The following is a 21,129-nucleotide window of genomic DNA, read 5'->3' on the forward strand; positions in this document are numbered from 1 at the left end:
GGAACCAAACGGTGTCGTATGACAAAGATCTTATGTAATTTAACTAGCACCGAGTAATTCACTCCGTTGGAAAAGATTCAAATACTAGGCTGCAATTTACATTTCAAGTAGCTTTAAGCATATAATTTCTATTGCATGAAAAAGAAGAAATTTAACAACCCAAAATTTAATGCGTTCATGTTCGCTGAATCTCATCATCATAAACTCGATTAGAGGCGTTACACGATCCAAAACGAAGCGGCATTTTAATTGAAGAGTTCTTTCATTGACCAGCATACTTAGCTTCATTGTTTTGGAATGAAACTATCAAGTACAGTTTGGTTGACAGCAGGAATTCTGCAGGCAGGAGCTCAGGATAAATACAAATCCGATTGCTGATTTTGATCATTAACTCGATTCATCTATGGAGATTTCCTTGGGGACTTTCAGATTTATTTGATGAGTATCCCATCCAGCTTTCTCTAACTGCTGTATGAAATCCTCAAACCTTCCTTCCATCTCCGATAAGCTCTGTGAAAGCTGGTCAAAGAGATTACCTGAGCTTTCCAACTTTTCATATAGCCAATATGTCTGCCACACACTTCGCAAAACTGACATACTAGTAGCTTCCACCTGCAGGGAAATTTCTAAATTTACTTAAACTCAAGAATAAATAACTGCGTTAAGTGCTGCGAAGAAATTTCGAGCACATACCTTGAATGATACAAAGACCTCAAAATCTCTTCCTAGTTGGTTCACAATTAGAATATATTTCTCCTTTGAATATATTCTCAGAAGTGTCTTCAACTGCTCAAAAGAAAAGTAACAAACAATAATTGTGACTTATAAAAAGTCGAAAGAGATTAAGATTTGATTTTGCAAATGTTACAGGTATTGAATACTAAAGTTAATATATCACAGTTAAGAAAAGTTTCAAAAATTGAAAAAAAAAAAAAAAAAGTCGGGCCTTAATAAAATTGTGAATGTTGCAAATTCTGGGGAATACAGCATTGAAGCTCTGGATGACTTAATTAAGCATTTAAATGTAATATCACAGTAGGAAGTGAGGAAATACCTTGAAAACAGAATTCTCACCACCAACCATCTCGTCCAAGGGAACACCAAAAATTATTCGCGGCTTCATGAATTTTTCCCATAATAAAATATTTTCTTCCTTATTACAATCATCAAATCCTGAAAAAAAAAAAATTAAAAAACATTCGTCATTGTTGCAAGTCTGTGACAGAGAACTATTTTAAATTCCAAAATGAACAAGAATATCAATTTCACCTGGAACAGTTGAGTATAAAACATGTGATTTTACCACTATACGAGCACGCTTGAGATTTATCTGTCAAAAAATTGTAAAACATAATAAATAAATCCACCAAGAAATTTTAAAACAATATTATTACATAGGAGATATCAAAAATAAATTCTGTCTACTCTCCTGACAGAGTGGTCTCCAACTTAAGCACCAATTCACATTTTAGTAAAAGGTAACTGAAAGTATTAACATTCTTACTGAGTTAAATCGTAGAACTGAAAGTGACTGATAACGTAACCAAAGGTGCAGAAGCCGCATGCTTGTCCATGTCAATGCCAATACTGGATAGAATCTTACAAGACCAGGTGTATCCTGCATTGATGATATTACTTTTCAAATTTCATACACAAACCAAGAGTATAATTGTCACCATTAATTGACATCTACTACAGGGAGGCTATATAACATACCAGGATCAGTATGCCCAAAGCAAGACCAAGCAGCTGAGCAGATACTTCCCAAACTTCCTCCTGAAATATCTCCAATATGCATCCCGATTTTATGAAAATTGAGAAGAAAAATTGCAAAAAATATTACGCAAAAATATATGAACATGAGAGAAGGTTCACTATCTAAAAAGCTAAATTAATTAGTAAGAAACAGCAAGTTAAAAGTATATACATATAAAAAGTATACCTTTGCTGCTACCTCTCCCAGATTTCCTGAAATTGCAAAATGGTTTTGAATCACACGGAACGAAGGATCTTTCAGTCCTCTTGCTACAGCCTGTTTAAGATTTTCAATCATGAGCAAAGTAATAGAATATGAAAACATCTTATAAGTTGGCAATTGAAATCTTGATTTGATATTGGACAAAACCAAAGATGAGAACTGGAGACAGCCAGAAAAACAAAGATTCTAGTATGTTGGCACATTCCCTATTTCTCTTGCTCCCTCTTCAATTCTTCAAAATTTTTTCTTCGAAATTTTATATTTTTCTCCATTAAAAACAAAAGTAACTAACTGACAACAAGTATTGCGTGGCTCTTTCAGCAATCACATTTCTGTTCCATGGAATAGAGGCTCTAGGCATGGTATATATCTGACTTAGATCCACCACATATTGCAGCTGTGTAAACCTTTAAAAAAAATGTTCTTGAGGGAATGACTCTTCATAATCTATTAGTGCATGATGGAGTAAAGCAAATGTAGGAAGTGGATAACAGGGTACATGACAATAGTTGTAAATTTTAAAACATAAATATAAACAGTACAAATAAAAGCTCTTCTCAGCAGAATACCTTGGCAAGATTTCCTAGAGATGCCAAAGGCAGGAAATAGGCAGGATAAACTTGAGTAGTTAGATCAAAGATGCTGCATGATGGATTAAAAAATTTCATGAATTCAGGTTATTTTTAAATTAAAATAACATCACTTGGTTTAAATTTCAAAAGCTTGTTACACAGACCTTCCAGCACTGCCAATGAAGTCTGCATACATGCGCCATTGTTTTGGGTCATCATCAAAAAGATTTCCAAAGCGCCCACCTGGAAAGATGGCAACAATTAGTAAAAAAATTCTACACAACTTTTCATTCCTTTAGCTAATTTCACAATGAACATACCAATGAATAAGCGCCCAACAGCTCCAATGCCATCCTTTGACACCCATCTTCAGAATCAATCATAAAACTAAAAACTTACAGCTTAATCCAATATAAAACTAGATATCCCACATGATTTTATATATAGAGTTAATGAAAATGGAATTTACTTGATAGTAGCAGCAGAAACAGCAGCAGTAGTTCCTGAGAAAGAATCAATGCCTACGGCCTGAAGTATTGTAGTAATCATTAGCATCATTATTCTTTTCAAAGCTCTTCAGTAGAATGCACTTAAAAATCTAGAAGGATCAGCAGAAGAAATTCATAAAGGGCAGATTGCATTGTGATGGGTCTTACACTAACTCAGGTAAATTAATAAACAATATCAACAAGATATAGCAGGCAAAACTTGAATCCTTTTATTTAGATTTGAAACTACCACACAGCTCTTAATATTACATAACACCATAGAACAATATCAGTAATTCCTGAAAAGTTCGAAAGGAAACTGTTAAGATCCCACATTAGAAAGGAAAAGGGTGGGCATGTGGGTTATAAGGGCTTGGACACTCTTCCTTGACAAGCCGGTTTTCCAAGGAGAGTTCTACCTAAGCCCATGAAAGACTCATGGCCCAACCCAATTGTTTAGTTATTGGAGTAGGTTCCTATCAGAAACTCTTCCTACAATTACATGCATCCAATCAAGAACCTGTGCTAAATAATATCCTGATGCCTGAGCTATTTAAAAAATCTGTTAGAAAAATAATTTCATCAAAGTAAATGTGCAATAAGATCTTCTAGTTCTCACTTCTCAACAAATTGACCAAATTAACGGTATAAAGTATCTAAATTTCTAATGCACATACCGAAGCAAAGTCAATGGCATGAGTTAAATCAACATGCCTTTAGGAGACTTGATGTGACTAATGTGTGACAAACCCATGCAGTAACATTGGTAGGAAACTGTAGCAACATGTACTGCAGGTAATCATCTGAAACCGATCCTACATCAGAAGGGAAGAAAGTCAGAAAGTCTAACTGCATAGAGCTAAAAATATCATATCAAGACTGTTTTTTTGTGCTCACATATGATAACCAAATTCTATGACTCCTGGGTCACTATAAACTGAACCCTAGATCTGGTTCTACTCTATAAAAGTATCCATAATTTCATAGTTATTGACAGTATCATTATCTGGAAAATGAGAAAAGTAGTTCAAAATATTAATGTGCAAAGCTAAGAATAAAAGATAAAAATTGAAAGTCAATGATAGTCACCTGGGAAGCCAGCAGGTAAAATGAAATCCTTCACAACATTAGGAAGGAAGGACAAAGTCATGTCAGAGAAATGTGAGCCTTGCAATCTATTATCAGCAGAATCATGTTCCACAAGCAAGGTTTGCACTTGCCATTCATCATCTAAGATGAACCTGTTTATAAATAATCAAGAAAACATCTCAAAGCCTAACCCTGGGTTCAATCAATAAGTTTACAAACTATAGATTACAAAATACCTAACTATAAGTCCATCTTCAGAAAAAACTGGTAAAGAATTTCTCCTATCACTTAAGACACTAAACAATTTTAAATTTTCCATTAAGTGCAGAACTTCCTTGAATTATTCCCAGAGATGGATTAAAATCTGGCCACTTACAATACCCTACTGACGAGTCCTTATATCCTGCTGAAGGAATTGACTAAAAGAAAAAATTTGTAAACTCCTATCAACTCTCTCTAAGAAATTTAGCTTAGAGAGAGTTTAACAATGTCCTCCGGCCAGGAATCGAGGTCTGAATTCAAAAAAGAAAAAGAAAAAGAAATGTACGCTTCTAACAGTATCTTTAGAAGTAATTTAGAAAGATACTACTTTTTTAAGAAAAATAAGAAAAAAAAAATAATAAGGAATGAATTAAGTAGCGACCTTTTGGCACTCCCGTTGCCGTATCTCTCAACCAAAATCACATGCGATTGGTCTTGAACTCTGTAACAATTCAACGCTTTAAGAAAAAAAATATCACAAGAAATATATAATTCACTATCAACAATTCAATAATCAAAGAAAGCAAACGGATGATAGAAAGGAAATAGAGTACCTTCCAGTGTCAGCTTCTTCTTGCTCTGGAATATTGGGTTGCTCTGGAATATTGGGTTGAAACGAATGACATGCTCTTGCTCTCTTTCTATTACTATTTGAAGACTCAAAAGTACGTGCAGGGACTGAGAGTTGCAGAGCGTAAGACATTTTAAGCGAAATGAGTTGCTGAAACAAAAACAGAGAGTGAGCGAAGCAAAGCAAGGTGCGTTTCACTTCGATTCTATCTTCAGCAACCAAATGAACGTCTGTATAATCTTTGCTTGAACCGGTTCACTAACCGATGGCGGCTTGTTTTCGGCTTAAGCGGTTATCTTATGTTCATTGATTTATGACGGGGGAGGGAAAATCCTAAATCTAAATTTTAGAAACCGGTTAACCGAAACCGGTTTTAAAAACCGATGTTTAAAAAAATCCGAAATCTAAATTTAGTGTAAACCTAAAAGGCTAAAACCCTAACCCGAAGTTTTATAGTTGCCATTCTTTGTGCCTAACTCCGCACTCAGCCACTCCTCCGCATCAGAAGTCTTCACTCTTCACAGATTCCGCCGCTCTTCACAACCAGTCACCGCCGCCCGCTGGTCCGTCGGAGTCCGCGGCGCTTTTCACTTCTTCAGTCTTCAGCTTCTTCACAAATTCCGCAGCTCACCCTCAACAGTCACTGCCGCCGATCTGCCAAGCTCACGTGTCCAGCTTAGCCAGCAACCGCCGTCCGCCGATTCAGCAATGTAAAAGACATGTCTCTCTCTCTCTCTCTCTCTCTCTTTTCCAATTTTCTCTTCAAAATCTCTCTTCCATGTCTTCAAAGTTTATATACTGATGAGAATACAGTACTTAGCAAAGTTTATTATCAAATACTTTATTTTTATTTTCTGGGTTTTAATTGGTGAATTCAATAAGTTTCGTATTCTTTTGGTTGTTAAGTTTAGATAAGAATTTTTTTTTAATATAAAAAATTGGGTGAATATTTCAGCTTTTGTTGCTATGTTTAGACCTGCTGAGAGTGCAATACAAGAATTTCAATTTCTTTTTCTGGTTATATGAATTAATATCTCATGCAGATATATATATATATATTTTTGGGTGAGGATTTAAGATTTCTGATGGATAAAGATTGGGCGGCTGAATATCTCAAAAAAATTGCTTCGAATTTCTTTATATTGGTGTTTTAATAGTGCAACCTACATAGTGGAAAGTGGGAACCATGTTTGCAAGGCAGTTTTAAATCATTTCGTGTCTCAATTGTGAACCTAGTGGTGATTTACAAGATTAACTTGGGACTATGCTTTAGATTCGACAATATATCAATCATTCTGAGCTTGATGGGGAACTTATGGTAAGCTTCTATTTGACAGCAGTGCAAGCTCTTATGGACACTTTTAGCTTTAACATGTAGTCCACTTGATCAACAGCTTCTCTTTTGTCAGAGTGTAGTTAGTTCTTTTTTTTTTGGGGGGGGGGGGGGGGGGTTAAATGATTTAGCTGTAATTGAGGTGCAATGTGGTATCCTGGTCGATGTGTTTACTTTTTAAAACTGGTTGTGGGTTATGAAACTTTTGATATATTGGCTACTGTGCTGACGATTTTTTGAGTTTGGAGTTGTGATCAGCTTGTTTTTCCTGCTTGCAGATATTCTATCATGCATTTAAAATTTGTTTGGTTACATTTTGCAGCCCGGACCAAGGGATTTTCTCCTTCAGCGTTTATAAAGCGCAACCGGTCCACCTGAACATATCACCTTTACCTCAGTTTAACTAACGGTGAGCATTTGGTGTGAAATATTGACTCTAAGTATACTGCAATATGACATTTTAAGCTTGTAAAGCTACATGAGTTGGAAATATTGAGCCAAAGTGTTTGAGATTTTGGGCATTAGTATTGGCTATTGCTATTAGAAAACTTTGAGCTAAATACTTATAACCTAAAACCTGTTATAAACTTTAAGGACAACCCGATTTGATTTTAAATGTGGAAGGGAGTTTTGTTTGTATCATAAAAATAAGTGATGCTCTCATGGAAAGTTAAAGAAATTGTTGATAATATTAATCATTTAATTGGTTGTATATTTGGATAATTTGTTTTTTTTATCAATAGATGATTGTTACATTTGAATGATAATAATATTAAACATATTTATTAATTTGCTATACTTTAAAAATGTTATTTAATGCATTTTTTTTTAATGATATTTAGATGTCCTCCATCGGTGGCACTCCAGTCCGACACCGACAAGTGCAACTCAACTCCAAATAATTTCATGGCACCACCAGTATCTACATCCCAAACTGTGAGTTTTACTAATAAATAAGAATACTTCTGAAATGTGGGATCACTTCACTAAAAATGATTGTGAGAATGGGATGATGTGACTGCTTCATGTAATTATTGTGGGACTATTCTTGCTTGTCCGAGTAGGAGAGATACTAGTTGTCTATGTAATCACTTAAGTAGATGTAAAAATATCCTTTGAATGTGGTGGACAAGAGAGAAAAGACCTTAGTTTTTCAACACATTTACGTGACCAATCAAGCAGTATTCCAACCATGTACAATCTTCACTATTGTCATGGAAATTCGATCAAAAGTGCTTCAATTGGCTGTAGCTAAAATGGTCATTATCGATGAGTTACCCTTTAGTTTTGTTGAGCGTGAGGGGTTCCGCATTTGATGAGGTGGTACAACCCCGTTTAAAGTACCCTCCGTAAAACTGTGGCTATGATTGTTTTAAATTTATATTGAAGAGAGTCAAAAGTTGAAGAAGTTTTTTAGTAAGTTTTCTCAAAGAGTTTTCTCACATTGATACATGGACAAGTTGTCAAAACCTCATTATATGTGTCTAGGGCTCACTTCTTGATGATGATTGGCAACTACAGAAAAAGATTAAACTTTTGCCCAGTTACAAGTATAAAGGTTAATAATTGGCAAGCAGTTGAGAGTTGTTTGCTTTATTGGGGTATTTCTAATGTTTTCACGTCACTGTAGATAATGCAAGTTCTAATGATGTTGGAATAAGCTATCTTGACTCGATTAGCAGTTGGAAGGGAAGTGTCTTGGATGGTGTTTTCACATGAGATGTTGTGCACATAATTGAGTTTAATGTGTAAAGGAGGTGTTAAAAGATATGGATGACTCCATATTAGAATTCGTTCTGCAGTGGGTATGTGGGTCTTCTCCATCAAGGTTACAAAAGTTTAAGAATGTGTGGAGAAGAAAAAATTGAAAATAAAAATCATTTGGTTCTTGATGTAGAAACAAGGTGGAACTCTACTTACTTAATGTGGATGTGGCTTTAAAATTTCAAAAAGCGTTTGACTTGTTGGAAATAAAGATAGTGAGTATAGGGACGGCTTACTAGTGGGGACAAGTCAAGGGTTTGCCTAGCGGAGGTGATTGGGAAATGTTCGTACTTGTTACCTTTTTTGAAAGTTTTTATGATGTACTCTACGTTGTCTGGTTCTCTTTATGTTACTGGTAATGCTACATGCGAGAGATATATGGCATGGTTGAGATTTCAACATGGTGTAAAGTGATGATCTTGGCTTACGTAGTATGGCTGAAAGGATGAAGGGAAAACATGATAAATATTGGTAAATGTTGATAATATCAACGTAATGTTATTTGTTGCAGCGGTACTAGATCCTGCACAAGTTAGAATATGTGATGATTGGGTAATGATGAGTCCTATGATGTCGTTAATGCTAAGTTGAAGACAAAAGTTAAGGCAACTTTGTTGTCTTTATTTGAGCAATACAGTTTGCTGAAGGTGGATCCTAGTGCACAGTCAGTGAGATTCAGGTTGCGAAGTGAGATTGATGTTCATGATGCAAATCTTGATCCTGGAGACTTTATGGGGCTATGTTAAAAACAAGGGCTAAAAAGCAAGCTTTTCAGCACAAATCAGAGTTAGATAAATATTTAGAGCGATTGTGAAGTTAACAAAGACAAAACGTTTGATATCTTGAAATGTGGAAGATAAATTCAACAAGATATCAAGTTCTCTCTTGGATAGCCAGAGATCTATTGGCTATGCCTGTTTCTACTTTGCATCTGAGTCAGCTTTAGTACGGGAGGTCATGTATTAGATCCATTTCGTAGCTCCCTTACTCATAGAGGTGGAAGCTCTTATTTGTACACGAGATTGGATTCGGACTACACGTGAGCCATCATCATTGAGGAGAGCTTGGATGAATTATCAAAAATTGAGTCGGGTAAAATTTTTTCTTTACTTTCAATATCTATTATGTCTTGTTGGATTTGTTAACTATATTTTGCACCATTATTTATATAACAGCTTGTCCAACATTTTATAGAATTTCTGTCTTTGGAATGGAAATACTTGTGCTGTATGGATGATGAAGGGCATTCCGATAGATAGGTATATTTTCTTTGACTTTATATAATTTAATTTGTCTCTATTTTCTAATTGCTTGATTTGATGGAAAAACTTAAAAAAAAAAAAAAAATTGTAAATCAGGATTGAGTAATAAGTTATTTGTTGATATGTATTTTGTTTTAAGAAACATTAAAATGCTTTGGTTGACTTTATAATAATGAAAAAGAAGAAACTATGCGATTCTCCTTGAACTGGTTTGTTTTTTATTTGGTGGTTGTCAATGAAGCGTTGTTTCAGCACAAATGACAGTGAATTCTCTTCTTTAACTTCATCTTTGTATCTACATTTTCTTCATTATATCAGAGTATGATGTGGGTCAGGTCTTTTGTGCATGGTTTGCTCTTTGTAGATGGGTTATATCTTGGTTACTATGTTTGTTTTTATGTGAATCCTTTTGTTTCTTTGAAGTAAGCTTATATATATGCTTCTGCAAGTTTATTCTGATTCTGTTAATAGTTTTGTTTGTTTATGTTCTGTTTGAGAAGAAAAGCTGGATTAATTGAGATATGATGACATGCTAGTTCTACTTGGTTGTAACTGTAACTGCTACAGAGTTTGCATTTGGCAACATGCTTGTGGATGATATGTAGAGCTTATATGAACTAGGCTGATATCTGGAAAATGACTTTCCAGAATGCTTGAGAGCAAAGAATTCACTTTTCATTCCATTTGGTCATGAATATTACCTTTCTGAAAAAAAAAAAAAAAAATTTCCTTAAATCTTCATAACAGAATAATGATTCCTGAGTTTACTGGTTCTTGTTACAAAACACATTGAATGATGATTCAACTGACAATGCCCTGTGATGTTTAGTTTCAAGTTTGGTAACTGGGAAATGCAGACAGTGTCCCTTAAGCTTTTCTGTTTGCAGTGTTTCTATTACTGCTGAGATGAATTTTGTTGACAAAATTAATTATTGGATGAGGGTTCTTGATCTTGAAGCTGATCCATTCTTTGCTGCAATTGTGTTAGTCCATTCCAGCAACTTAAGTCTGATACCTTGGCCGCATAATCACAGTCAGGTATATGGTGGAAGATTGCAGTTTTCTGATTCTTGCCTGCAGTGTGCTGTAAGATCGCATAGAGAGTTTTTCTTCTTCTTCAAGAACAAAATCTTGTAGCTCATAAATTAACAACTGAATTTTACAATCATTTGTTCTTCAAAAACTATCAGGCTGCAGAAAACAGAGTCGTCTTAAGTCAAGTTTGAGCGGTCTTCTTATTATTTTATTTTATAGACTTTTTATTGCTAAAATTCAATCTTTGAAAATAGTATAGCATACCAGTGATATATGTTGAGTACCAGAAAATGAAATAAACAGCAGGCAGCAGAAATTAACTGGTGATGAAATAAAGAAAATTAGAAATTTAAATTTTTTATTAAAAACCAATTAACCGATTTTTTAAACTAGTTATCTATTCGGTTTAAAACCGGTTTAAGCAGTAAATTGATTTGGTTTCGGTTGGATTTCTGCTTGAACCAATTTTCTGATTCACCGAAAATTGACCAGTTTGGTCCAGTTAACCAGTTTACACATCCCTAATTTTTGAAACATTAAGATCAAGCGATGACCAGAGATGTTATTGTGGTTATCAGGTGCAAATACTCTGTTGTTTCGGGTTTAGAAATGACATAAATTTTTTATTATTATTTCTATAATATAAAATATTTCAAATTGATTGATAATGCATCTAAATTCTAATCTATTCAAGTCAAACAAACACAAAATGTGATTTTGGAATTAATATAAAGCGCACCACGCACGACACACACACACACACCTAATTGTTCATTTAATTTTATCATAGCACAAATGTGATTTTGGAATTAATATAAAGTGCGCACACGCGCGCACACACACACACAAAAGACAGAGAGAGAGAGAGAGAGAGAGAGAGAGATAAACCGAAATTAAACACACACACACACAAAAGACAGAGAGAGAGAGAGAGAGAGAGAGATATAAACCGAAATTAAACACACACACACACACACACAAAAGACAGAGAGAGAGAGAGAGAGAGAGAGAGAGATAAACCGAAATTAAACACACACACACACAAAAGACAGAGAGAGAGAGAGAGAGAGAGAGATATAAACCGAAATTAAACACACACACACACACACACAAAAGACAGAGAGAGAGAGAGAGAGAGAGAGAGAGATAAACCGAAATTAAACACACACACACACAAAAGACAGAGAGAGAGAGAGAGAGAGAGAGATATAAACCGAAATTAAACACACACACACACACACACAAAAGACAGAGACAGAGAGAGATATATATATAAACCGAAATTAGACAGGCTCCTGCTTAGCAATAAGTTTATGGAATACAAGAATTAAGGAGTGGGAAACTGAGAATGAAATATAAAATTCTGGAAATGAGATAACAATATTGGCAGGCAAAAAAAAAAAAAAAACTGTTTTACAGAAACACAAACCTCCTATGAGGAACTACTCTGCAGGAAGCTCAAAATCTAGGCTTGCCGTACAGATGTTCTTCACAACTCTAATTACCCTAGAACCCTACTTATTAAAGGTGTACCTAAAAGAATGGCGCACTGACTAGCACAAAATGTTTAACGAACAAACAGAGCAGAACAGTAACACCACTGGCCGCTCAGGAATTCTCCTGCATCTTGAACCTATATTGGCAAAACAATATACCTACGAATTACGGACGGTTCTGGTGGAACATATCGCCACAGGAATATTGGGCAGGAGAATAATAGTTCATTCAGCTATAGAGATGGATAAAGATCAGGAGAATTTATATCTTGGCATTCTGGCTTTGTTTCTCGCGGTTTTCCTCCACAATTTTTTGGAACTCTTTCTCGCTTGCAGTAATTAGACGTTTAACAATGTCAAAGGTAGTGAGCCTAATGCTGCAGTAGGAAACGGAACAAATGGTGTATTAGGGTAATGCGGGTAAGAATAACAACAATGAAACTGGAAATACACAAGAAGAAATCAAATGATATATGCCGTGAGTAAGCTTGGAGTTTCTTTTTCTCTCTCTGGAATGAACATTTAAAATTTTCACAAATTAAATAGACTCATATGGCAGACAATTTACACGATTCACATAACCTGGAATGCACATACTCATCCTCGATGATGGAGCCATGGGAAAAAAATGATTATAAAAACTGGAGCTAACTCTTAAAACTTACAAGCTAATTATATGCCATGAGATAAATGAAGAGAGAATTGCGGAGCAAAGCACAAAATGATTAAGGTATAATTAGTGTGCATGTCTATGGAATAAATGATTTTGGCATCAATAATGTTTAAATTAGTTCCCTCTCTTAATATTCAAATAGTATGACTTAAGGTATAATTAGTGTGAATGAAGAACTAAATCACCATGTCCTAGAGAAAGTCATGCAAGGCATTCTTAGCTGCAACCAAGAGAGACCAATAATTATGAAATTAGGTTTGGAGATTACCTAGTATTAAAAGAAGAAATATCACAAAGAAGGATATGATGACCATGAAAATTAAAAAAATGCAACAGAACGAATGTGAACCTGCTGTTTGGCAGGTTTTTTAATGCATTTGGCAAAAAACCCTTGTACAAGCCAACAACTCCTTCATGTGCCACAATACCTTTGTCAATAAGGAAAAGTTAGATACAAATGAAAATCTAGGCATAAAAAATTTAATCTCCCATAAAGAAATGCAAAATGGAGGACAAGGCACAAAAAAGTTCAACTAAATATTGACAATTATAACATATATTATTAAATGAAATCAAAGTGATAACCTCTTTAAGATGCATGAGTTTTGGAGTACATCTTACAAAAAGCTAGGATTAGATGTAAAGTTGGGAGGGGAAATTTCAGAATACAATAAGATGCAGCACCTTATTTGGTTTGCTGAAGATCGAATAATTAACAAATAACATAAATAAAACAAAACATTCAGAGACAGCACAACAGTTATAATTTGAAAAGCTTGATCTCAAATTCATAAGCTAGAAACTCGTAAGATTATCAATTGACACAAAAAGTGGGCTTTGTTCAGCACATCAAGAATAAAGAACTGGTAAGTAAGACTCAATTAACTCATCGTCGGTTTAACTTAATCGAGTTACCTATTAATATAAGTTTACAGTGTCTTGCCTAACCATTTGCCTCAGCAATACAATTTCATTCTAAGTGGCATATCCAATATCATATTTACCATGCGACTCTGCTAATTTCTAGCCAAACATATATCTCATGGGAAAGAGTTAGAATCCAGTGTCCCTAACTGAAGAATGTGCTTCATTTCTGCAGCTGAACAATTATCTGTTGTAGCCAGAAAGAAAAAATATACACTCTCTAATCAGTGCTCCTGTCCATTGCACTAAAAATTATATTTTAGAATATTTGATAGTAAACACACTTATTGATGTCTCATGCCAATACCACGGAGGTGGTTTCATATTTGAGACAATGACAATAACGAAAACATCATTAACTTACCTGTAAAGGCATCCAAAACCGACTTGTAAGGTGTACCCTTCATTTGCATCTGTCTTCTAATTGTGTCCAAAGGATAGCATGTGAGTGTGGCAACACCAGCTGAAACAACAGCCGTTAATAGCGATGATTGAGTCTTTTGTTGGTATTTCTCAGGCAAAGCCTTCTTCACCCTGTTATTTACAAAAAGATAACGTAGGCGTTATTACAGCTACAGATTATCTTGTTTGTATCACCTTCAGTAATATGCTTCAGGAAATGGTTATTTTTAACTCACAAATCAAAAATGCAAAAGTTCACAGCAATGTATGGTGCTATTCCAATAAGAGAAGGTCCCAGTCCATAATAGAAGGATGCAAATCCTTCCTCTCGAAACATGTTTAAGGCTACCTGGAAGTAACACATTATTATCCATTTTCTTATGAACGGGGAATCAAAATATAAATAATGCAAGCAGGTCAAACATACCTGAGACATGGTTTGATACCCTGGTTCTACTGCTAAGCGTAACCTCAAGACATCTAAAGGATATGTCACCTAGGCAGTGACAAACGGTCATTAATTTCAAGAATAAGAGCAAACAACTTAGTTTGAGAGAAGAGTGACACAAAAAGCAAATTCCAAGAAAATAGAAAAAGTAACCCTCAGAAAAGTTTAGAAGCAGAACGCCCGTCATATTTGAAAAAAAAGAAAAAGAAAAAGGAAGATCATTTTTAAAAGAAACAAGTAAACTCCAATAAGAAGCAATTTTATGGACTACAATCTAGCAAGACCTTATATATCATTATTACTCACAAAAGTGGATGTCATGCCAGCACAAGCACCTGCCGCAAGCCTCCCAATAACAGAGAGCTGACCATCCTTATCCTTAAAAAGTTTCTGAAAATAAAATGCAAAACATCAAAGTAAAATCATACGTCATAAAGAATATTAAATCCAGGAACATGTAAAAGTGTACTAAAATTTGCTTAAAGACACTGTCGCCATACCTTGTAAGTTTCATAAGCAAAGAGCTGGACTGCACTATAAGGTATAATCCGTATAACCTGAACCATCAAAGTCAAATTCTACATTAAAACTCAAGAAAATCATCAATGCATAATTAAACAAAAATGACATAGGTAAAAGACCTGAGGGAGATTTCCTTTCCAGTATCCTTTAATTCCTTCTTCCTTTGCTATCAATGCTATGGCCTGCAGTCATTTTAAAACCATCATTATGATGAATTACCAGAAGATATCAAATCATTTTCATCTATTGCAATCACCTCAAACCATTATGCATTGAATCTCTAATGCTTATGACACACTCTCAACGCAGCCGAGAACATGCCATCTGAACCATGGCCATACATACCTCGATGAAACCAATTGCCTTCTTAGCACCTTCTTGCCCAGCTCTCACCCCATAAGTCTGTAAACACGTTAAATTACATTTGAGCAGTTATCAACATATCCATTGAACATATGAACACAGTGTAATACATTACAATTCTGGAATATAATTATCTCGTTTTGCTACCAATTTATGAAAACAAACAGACTATATTTAAAGGAATAAAAAACCTAGCAAAAGTCAAACATAAACACCAGACGGCAACCTATGGAACAAAATTATTGCAAGAGATGTATGAAACACGTGAAGAAACTCAAAAGTAGTGAGCTGAAATAAGACCTGCATAAGTAGCTTGATACGGTCAAGCGGAGCCGTGACGGTTTTTGCGGCAGCTCCAGCGACGGCACCAGCGGCAAAAATCGCGGCGTCTCTCGGCACGTAAGCGAGTAAAGTTAAAGGATGCTTGGCGAGCTGAGCAGGAGTCGGCTGGAACTCTTTTTGGCTTCGCTTCTCGGCCAGTGCAAGACATGCAAAATTATCAATCCTGCCTTTACCTCCTCCACCACCAGCTCTACCAGCAAGAGTAACTGTAAAGCTAAGCCGATCGTCGGTTTTCCACAACGTTTCATACTCCGCTGGCGTATCGATACAACTGAACCGAGAAGCTCTGAGGCTCGGGATGCTTCGGAATGTCACAACGGCCGACTCTTCTCTCATGGCTTAAGCGGAATTTTGAAATTCAGGGGGGCAGAGATGAGATAAGGCGTTCAGGTCGTTGCAGGAAGAAAAAGAGAGCGAAGTGGAAAGAGAGAGAGGGAGATCTTTTTTATTTTTATATTTAAGCCCCTGAATCTTTTTTGATCCCGTGTGTGCCGGTCCATGGAGAAGTTATTGAGTGTCGCTTATGCTGCGTAGATATTTTAGGTTTCTGCTAAGAATGGCTTTGCTTGATAGATGTTGACCGATTGGATGGAATAAGATATTAAAAAAGAATAATACTATGTGCACTAATTAATATGTATTAATCAAAGTATTAACATAGAAAATTTAAAATTTTCTCCAAAAAAATAATTTAAATTTTCAATGTTAGTACTTGGATTAGTATACATTGATTAGTACACATAATATTACTCATTAAAAAAAAATTCTTCCCAAAAAAGAGAATTCAAATTTTTAATATTAATACTTAGATTAGTACAATTGATTACTACACATTTACATTACTAGTTAAAAAAAACAATAGAAAAAGTTTTAAAACGTGGTGGTTGAAATTTGTATATGGGCTTACAACCAGGCATGTCCATAATGGCCCACGAAACCTCCTAACTACTTTCAATGTTTGTCCACTCGAAACGAAATTAGAAGCCTATCATCTATCATCATGGAAATGGAATAATGCAAATTTCCTTAATTCCTTCCTAACAACTAACAGTCGTATTCGGATCCAGCAGATAAAAGAATTTTATTTATTTACATTTAAAATATAAAAATTTATTATCATGAAAATTAATAAATATTATAGTTAATTATTATACTTTTATATCGTTTAATATGAATGATATTGAAAAGTATTATAATATAAATAAAGACAAGTTAGAAAACACTTCTCATAACTTTCTCTTACAAACGCGGCGTGATTGTTCACGTTTGATCAGACGAGACTCATTACTAGGCAAACGAAACCTATTGCAAACTGACTAATTGCAAGCTGACACCGTCTTTGTGAGAAAAAATCAGGCTATGCGATTATGCAAAAGAACCTAATTTTCCTATAATCCTAAATATTGGGATAAAGTTGAGCCCCTAAATTTGGACCCTCAGATTTTTCTCTTTTTAATAAAAATGAGAAACAAAGGCAATTTTCCCACATCTCCGTTCACTTTATGGTCCCGAAGAATTAGTTAAGGTGCGTCTAAATTGGCCTGAACACTCCCGATCACCAAAAAAAAAAAAAAAAAGGCACTTTTTCCATAAAGCATTCAGCCTGGTATTCTTGTAGAAATCACCCCAATGCCAAGGAATTTTAAAGAGGTTAGGGTAGCCACCAATGAAACCTAAAGCACATTTCTTCCCTTTCTATTATAAACCAACTTCTCATAGAAATTGTATCAGGACTGAAGACAAACAAGAATACCAGAATCAGGGTTGACAATAATATCACTATTTTTACTCAGCATCATCTTTTACCCAAGAGCCTTTGATATATCAAATTATGTATTAACAGGGTTTTGAACAAAGGAAAGTTTTCCATAAATTCGCAAGTAATAAAATCTTTAATACCCGAAGAGAACAAAAATAGTTGCAACGTTCAGCTCCTTATCTTTGTACATGGGATCCCTGTAATTCATAAGGACCATGTGCTGCTGCTCCAGATACGTATTGAGGAGCAAGATCAGCTCCACCTTGAACCTGAAAATAAAACTTCAACATTAATAATTGGTTTGACAGACCGTCTATTGTCTGGAACTTGTGGGGAATAAGATTACAAGGAGTTCTACGATATAAGACTTTTGAAGTGTTTTAGTATTTAGAACACAAAAACATTTTATATGAGATATATTTAAGAGTTTCAGTAAATAAGTGTGTAACAGTGATTAACACTTGTTAGAGAATGAAAAAGGGCAATCAGGAATGAAGCAGCAGAATGATTCACTAACTATACTAGCAGTGCCTCATTGATCAACTTGATAAGAATCTTACTCGAGACCTAAGAAATTTTTATGAAATACAAAACATGTATTCGATAAGAAACCAAAAAATAGAATTAATAGAACTATGATAAGGTCAGTAGTAGTTCTCATAAGAGTTTTGAAGTATAAACCAAATTCTGAGTAAAATTGTTAATCCTTGTAAACCCCTTTCCTGGAGCAGCTGATGCAAAATTGTTTTCATATTGAAAAAGATTTTTAACTATATGTATGTGTTCATCTGGAGAACTTTCAACAAATTAAAGAAAAATCTACTATCCCATCCTGAAAAGGGAAAAAAAAAAGGGTAAGAACTGGAAACATATAACAGGGCAAGAGATACATGTGTCATCCGATCAAAAGTCACTTTGTTTACTACTTAAGCTAATTTATTATTTATTTCAGCTATAAACATCACTTTAGGAGATCAGCATAAAGAACACAGAGCAGAATCAACCACTCAGCTATAATATTAACAAGATAAGCACATTTAACCCAATACCAAATTACACAAAATATTTATTTTAACAGCATTATTGGATCTTATTGATACTGATCAAGGTGATGCTAATGGAATATGCGCCAAAGGTCAATTGAGTTAATCTAATTATTGGTCATATCTACGCCAAACAACCAACATCATTATTGATTAGGAGTGACAGAAATTAAACAAGAACATATCTCCATGCACATACCTGATGCAAGCTGTAAGGATCTGCATATAGACTTCCTCCATATACATGACTGCCATAGTTTGCAGCATAGGCCGCACCTGAATGCACAACCGCAAAGGTCAATACTACATTTAATCAAACTCACATTTTTTAGCATCAAATTATCATTACTTGAGAAATGATAACAAGAAAGATTACTTGGGTTTGCTGCTCCGGCTGCTGCAGCAGCCGCCCTTGCTCTCTTCTCTGCATTGGGTATCTCCGCCCGTAGTCTTTCAATTTGACGAGCCACAGAAATCATATTTTTCTCCATTATCTGACTTTGCTCAAGATTACTAGCATGATTCTTCTTCTCATATTCAATAGCAGCCCTGTTCAGACATAAACAGAGCAAATCATGAATTTCCTAAGACCTTTATACATCATCAACATATTATAAATTTTATCTCTTTTTCTTACTCAATATATCCATGACGGAAATTTCCATCCTTCATGATGACGAATCTTTATAGCAGAGCACTAATGCAGCAGATAATTTAACAGTTAAATTAATTATAATTCCTAAAATCAAAAAGAAAAAAATTGTTCAGAAATTGAGAAAACAATTACAATACCTTCCCCGTTGAATTTCTCGACGAAAGCTCTCAATCTCGGCCTTAATCACAGTTAAATCCTTTGACTCTGCCCTCGCTTTTGCCAATTCATCGTTAATCTCGTCGAACTGTTTCGTCAACTCCTGCTTGACCACACTAAGCTCCTCTACATCCGCCCGCACCCCATCCAGCTCCGCATTCATCGCGTCAATTACACGCACCTCGGCGTCCAACTTCAACGACTTCTCGTAAACCTCACGCACGTCGGCGTCTCTCTCGGCTTTTACATTGGCGGCAGTAGAAGATAAGTGGCGGAGCTCTTGTTCTGCGAGGGAGAGCTCTTGTTTGAGATCCACGTGTGTGGCGGCCAGCCGTCGATTGTCTTGAATAAGGGATTGGATCTCGCTCTGCTGAATGGCGATGCGGTCTTCAAGGTGATGCAGAGAAGGGAGATGTTGACGACTGGGTAACGGTAGTTCCCGGAGTTTTATTGCGTTTGGTGGAGGGATGACGTGTCGTCTGGCCATGGCTCAGGTCTGTTATTGTTGGTCTTCACTCTCCCCCGTTTAATCTCTCTCTAATTCTCTGAATGTAATTGCTCGTGTCGCGGCCGGTTGGGAGCTCAAGGTGGGAAATTGTAAGAGATCAACATGTTATTCTTAGGTTGATTTTTTTTATTCCTTTCGTAGGATTATTATTAAAAAGATAGGTGAAATGTCATGTTTATCCATTTTAAACGGAGTAAATCCTTTTCCCACCCAAGGTTTGCCCTAATGACCTTTGCCACTCAAAAGGTTTCAATATACCACTTTCCCACCTAAAGTTTATATTATGTTAATACCTAAAATACATTTCATTTTCTCAGTTGGTGTTTGACAAGTTAACAGCAGTCAAGGTAAGAGATTTTGGAGAGTGGAGGCTATTAGATCAAATGATGGTGACCAATTAAATATTCACAGCCAAAATCAGCTAATAATTAAAAACTTTTACTTTGCGATTATCGACAATCGACGAAAAATTAGGTGTCGGAGTGAGAGATATTTTGTACAGAGAATACCAAAAGTTTAAATGATGATGACATAGAGAACTTTTGCTGTCGGAATCAGATGTGGGTAGTAATGGAATGTTAACTTTAGGTTGAAAAGTGGTATTTTGAAACCTTTTGGTGGAAAAGGTTTGTTAAGGCAAACCTTGGGTGGGAAAAAGTCGTTTACTCTTTTAAATGACATGTCGTTTATCACTTTTTTTTTCTTACGACAATCATCATAATTTAATCCCGGACGCTGAACCTGCCATTATTATTAAGGGTGTTCAAAATAACCAGTTGGAACTGGAACCGGCAGGTACCCTGGGTTTGGTTCCGGTTTTGGACCTTATGTTTTTAATTTCTGATTCTCCTTCTTTAATAGTCTGTTTACGATTCTCCTTTCTCTAATCTTCGGTGATCAAGACTCTTATTGAACTCACTCTTTCTATGATGTCATTTGATCTGTTTCATTATTAGTTATGTTGTACTTAAAAAGTCACATTAATGTTAGCACCAACCAATCAAAGTTTAGGAAGGCTTTGTGTTATCCAGAAACTGTCACATCGCCCCAAGACAGAAAAGATACGGTTGTCATCAACCCAACAAATTCAAATTTTGTCTACGAGTGGATGAGGACCGCACACGTGTCTCAACTTTATCAAAATAAAAAGATAAGATTAAGGAGTGGTCCCACGTGTCATGATAACTTGCAAAAACACTTATTACATTGACCTAAAAGGTGTATAAATAAGCACTTTTCTTCACGAAAAGAGAAAATTGGGCAAATGAGAGCTAGACATAGATTTGAGTTTCATTATTTCTCTCAGTAAAGCAAAATATTTTTTCATCTTTGTATGTCTTATGGGCAATATCATAAAAATAGTCAGAGAATAATAAAATAACAGTGAATGTAGGATTTACTTTAAACATCCGAACCACTATAAAAACCTCTCTAATCAATCTATTATTTATGTTTCTGTAATATATATAATCTTAGTACCATATT

At 35.3% G+C, this 21,129-nt stretch overlaps 3 protein-coding genes and 1 long non-coding RNA gene across 5 annotated transcripts; 1 reads left to right on the top strand and 3 right to left on the bottom strand.

The window, feature by feature from the left end:
* Window positions 1-28: 28 nt before the first annotated feature.
* LOC116111790 (protein root UVB sensitive 5) lies at window positions 29-5,233 on the bottom strand. The gene is made up of 15 exons (XM_031397945.1): window positions 4,943-5,233; window positions 4,771-4,830; window positions 4,128-4,279; window positions 3,753-3,853; window positions 3,020-3,078; window positions 2,871-2,917; window positions 2,715-2,793; window positions 2,548-2,620; window positions 1,943-2,032; window positions 1,717-1,776; window positions 1,505-1,618; window positions 1,270-1,330; window positions 1,055-1,173; window positions 694-786; window positions 29-612 (listed from the first exon to the last, which is right to left on the bottom strand). The coding sequence occupies exons 1-15, from the start codon at window positions 5,089-5,091 to the stop codon at window positions 388-390; spliced, it is 1,482 nt and encodes a 493-aa protein (XP_031253805.1). The 5' UTR covers window positions 5,092-5,233; the 3' UTR covers window positions 29-387.
* Window positions 5,234-5,532: 299 nt separating this feature from the next.
* On the top strand, window positions 5,533-7,994 carry LOC116111831. Of its 2 annotated transcripts, none has more exons than XR_004125124.1 (3): window positions 5,533-5,669; window positions 6,615-6,701; window positions 7,135-7,994. It is a non-coding gene; the product is annotated as an uncharacterized LOC116111831 (long non-coding RNA). The 2 variants fall into 2 exon arrangements; XR_004125119.1 differs by having other exon boundaries at window positions 5,546-5,680.
* Window positions 7,995-11,680: 3,686 nt separating this feature from the next.
* Window positions 11,681-15,984, bottom strand: LOC116111883 (probable envelope ADP,ATP carrier protein, chloroplastic). Its single transcript, XM_031398045.1, has 10 exons — window positions 15,482-15,984; window positions 15,164-15,220; window positions 14,938-15,000; window positions 14,797-14,853; window positions 14,603-14,686; window positions 14,276-14,344; window positions 14,085-14,197; window positions 13,811-13,980; window positions 12,872-12,950; window positions 11,681-12,226 (listed from the first exon to the last, which is right to left on the bottom strand). Exons 1-10 carry the CDS (start codon window positions 15,857-15,859, stop codon window positions 12,112-12,114), a joined length of 1,185 nt encoding a protein of 394 aa, XP_031253905.1. The 5' UTR covers window positions 15,860-15,984; the 3' UTR covers window positions 11,681-12,111.
* Window positions 15,985-17,190: 1,206 nt separating this feature from the next.
* Window positions 17,191-19,772, bottom strand: LOC116111868 (protein FLC EXPRESSOR-like). Its single transcript, XM_031398031.1, has 4 exons — window positions 19,118-19,772; window positions 18,702-18,874; window positions 18,525-18,601; window positions 17,191-17,551 (listed from the first exon to the last, which is right to left on the bottom strand). Exons 1-4 carry the CDS (start codon window positions 19,621-19,623, stop codon window positions 17,459-17,461), a joined length of 849 nt encoding a protein of 282 aa, XP_031253891.1. The 5' UTR covers window positions 19,624-19,772; the 3' UTR covers window positions 17,191-17,458.
* Window positions 19,773-21,129: the final 1,357 nt, after the last annotated feature.

The sequence above is a fragment of the Pistacia vera genome, unplaced genomic scaffold (assembly GCF_008641045.1).
Source record: "Pistacia vera cultivar Batoury unplaced genomic scaffold, PisVer_v2 Contig1193, whole genome shotgun sequence".
NCBI classification, from domain to species: Eukaryota; Viridiplantae; Streptophyta; class Magnoliopsida; order Sapindales; family Anacardiaceae; genus Pistacia; species Pistacia vera.

Coding starts and splice junctions, on each gene's coding strand:
- LOC116111790 (XM_031397945.1), bottom strand. CDS start 5,091: ATGTCTTACGCTCTGCAACTCTCAGTCCCTGCACGTACTTTTGAGTCT. Junction 2,621..2,714: donor TTCATTGGCAGTGCTGGAAG/GTCTGTGTAACA, acceptor TCCATCATGCAG/CATCTTTGATCTAACTACTC. Junction 787..1,054: donor GTGAGAATTCTGTTTTCAAG/GTATTTCCTCAC, acceptor TCTTTTGAGCAG/TTGAAGACACTTCTGAGAAT.
- LOC116111883 (XM_031398045.1), bottom strand. CDS start 15,859: ATGAGAGAAGAGTCGGCCGTTGTGACATTCCGAAGCATCCCGAGCCTC. Junction 15,001..15,163: donor AGGCAATTGGTTTCATCGAG/GTATGTATGGCC, acceptor AAATGACTGCAG/GCCATAGCATTGATAGCAAA. Junction 12,951..13,810: donor GGTTTTGGATGCCTTTACAG/GTAAGTTAATGA, acceptor TTATTGACAAAG/GTATTGTGGCACATGAAGGA.
- LOC116111868 (XM_031398031.1), bottom strand. CDS start 19,623: ATGGCCAGACGACACGTCATCCCTCCACCAAACGCAATAAAACTCCGG. Junction 18,602..18,701: donor AGCCGGAGCAGCAAACCCAA/GTAATCTTTCTT, acceptor TTGTGCATTCAG/GTGCGGCCTATGCTGCAAAC. Junction 17,552..18,524: donor ATCCTTACAGCTTGCATCAG/GTATGTGCATGG, acceptor TTTTATTTTCAG/GTTCAAGGTGGAGCTGATCT.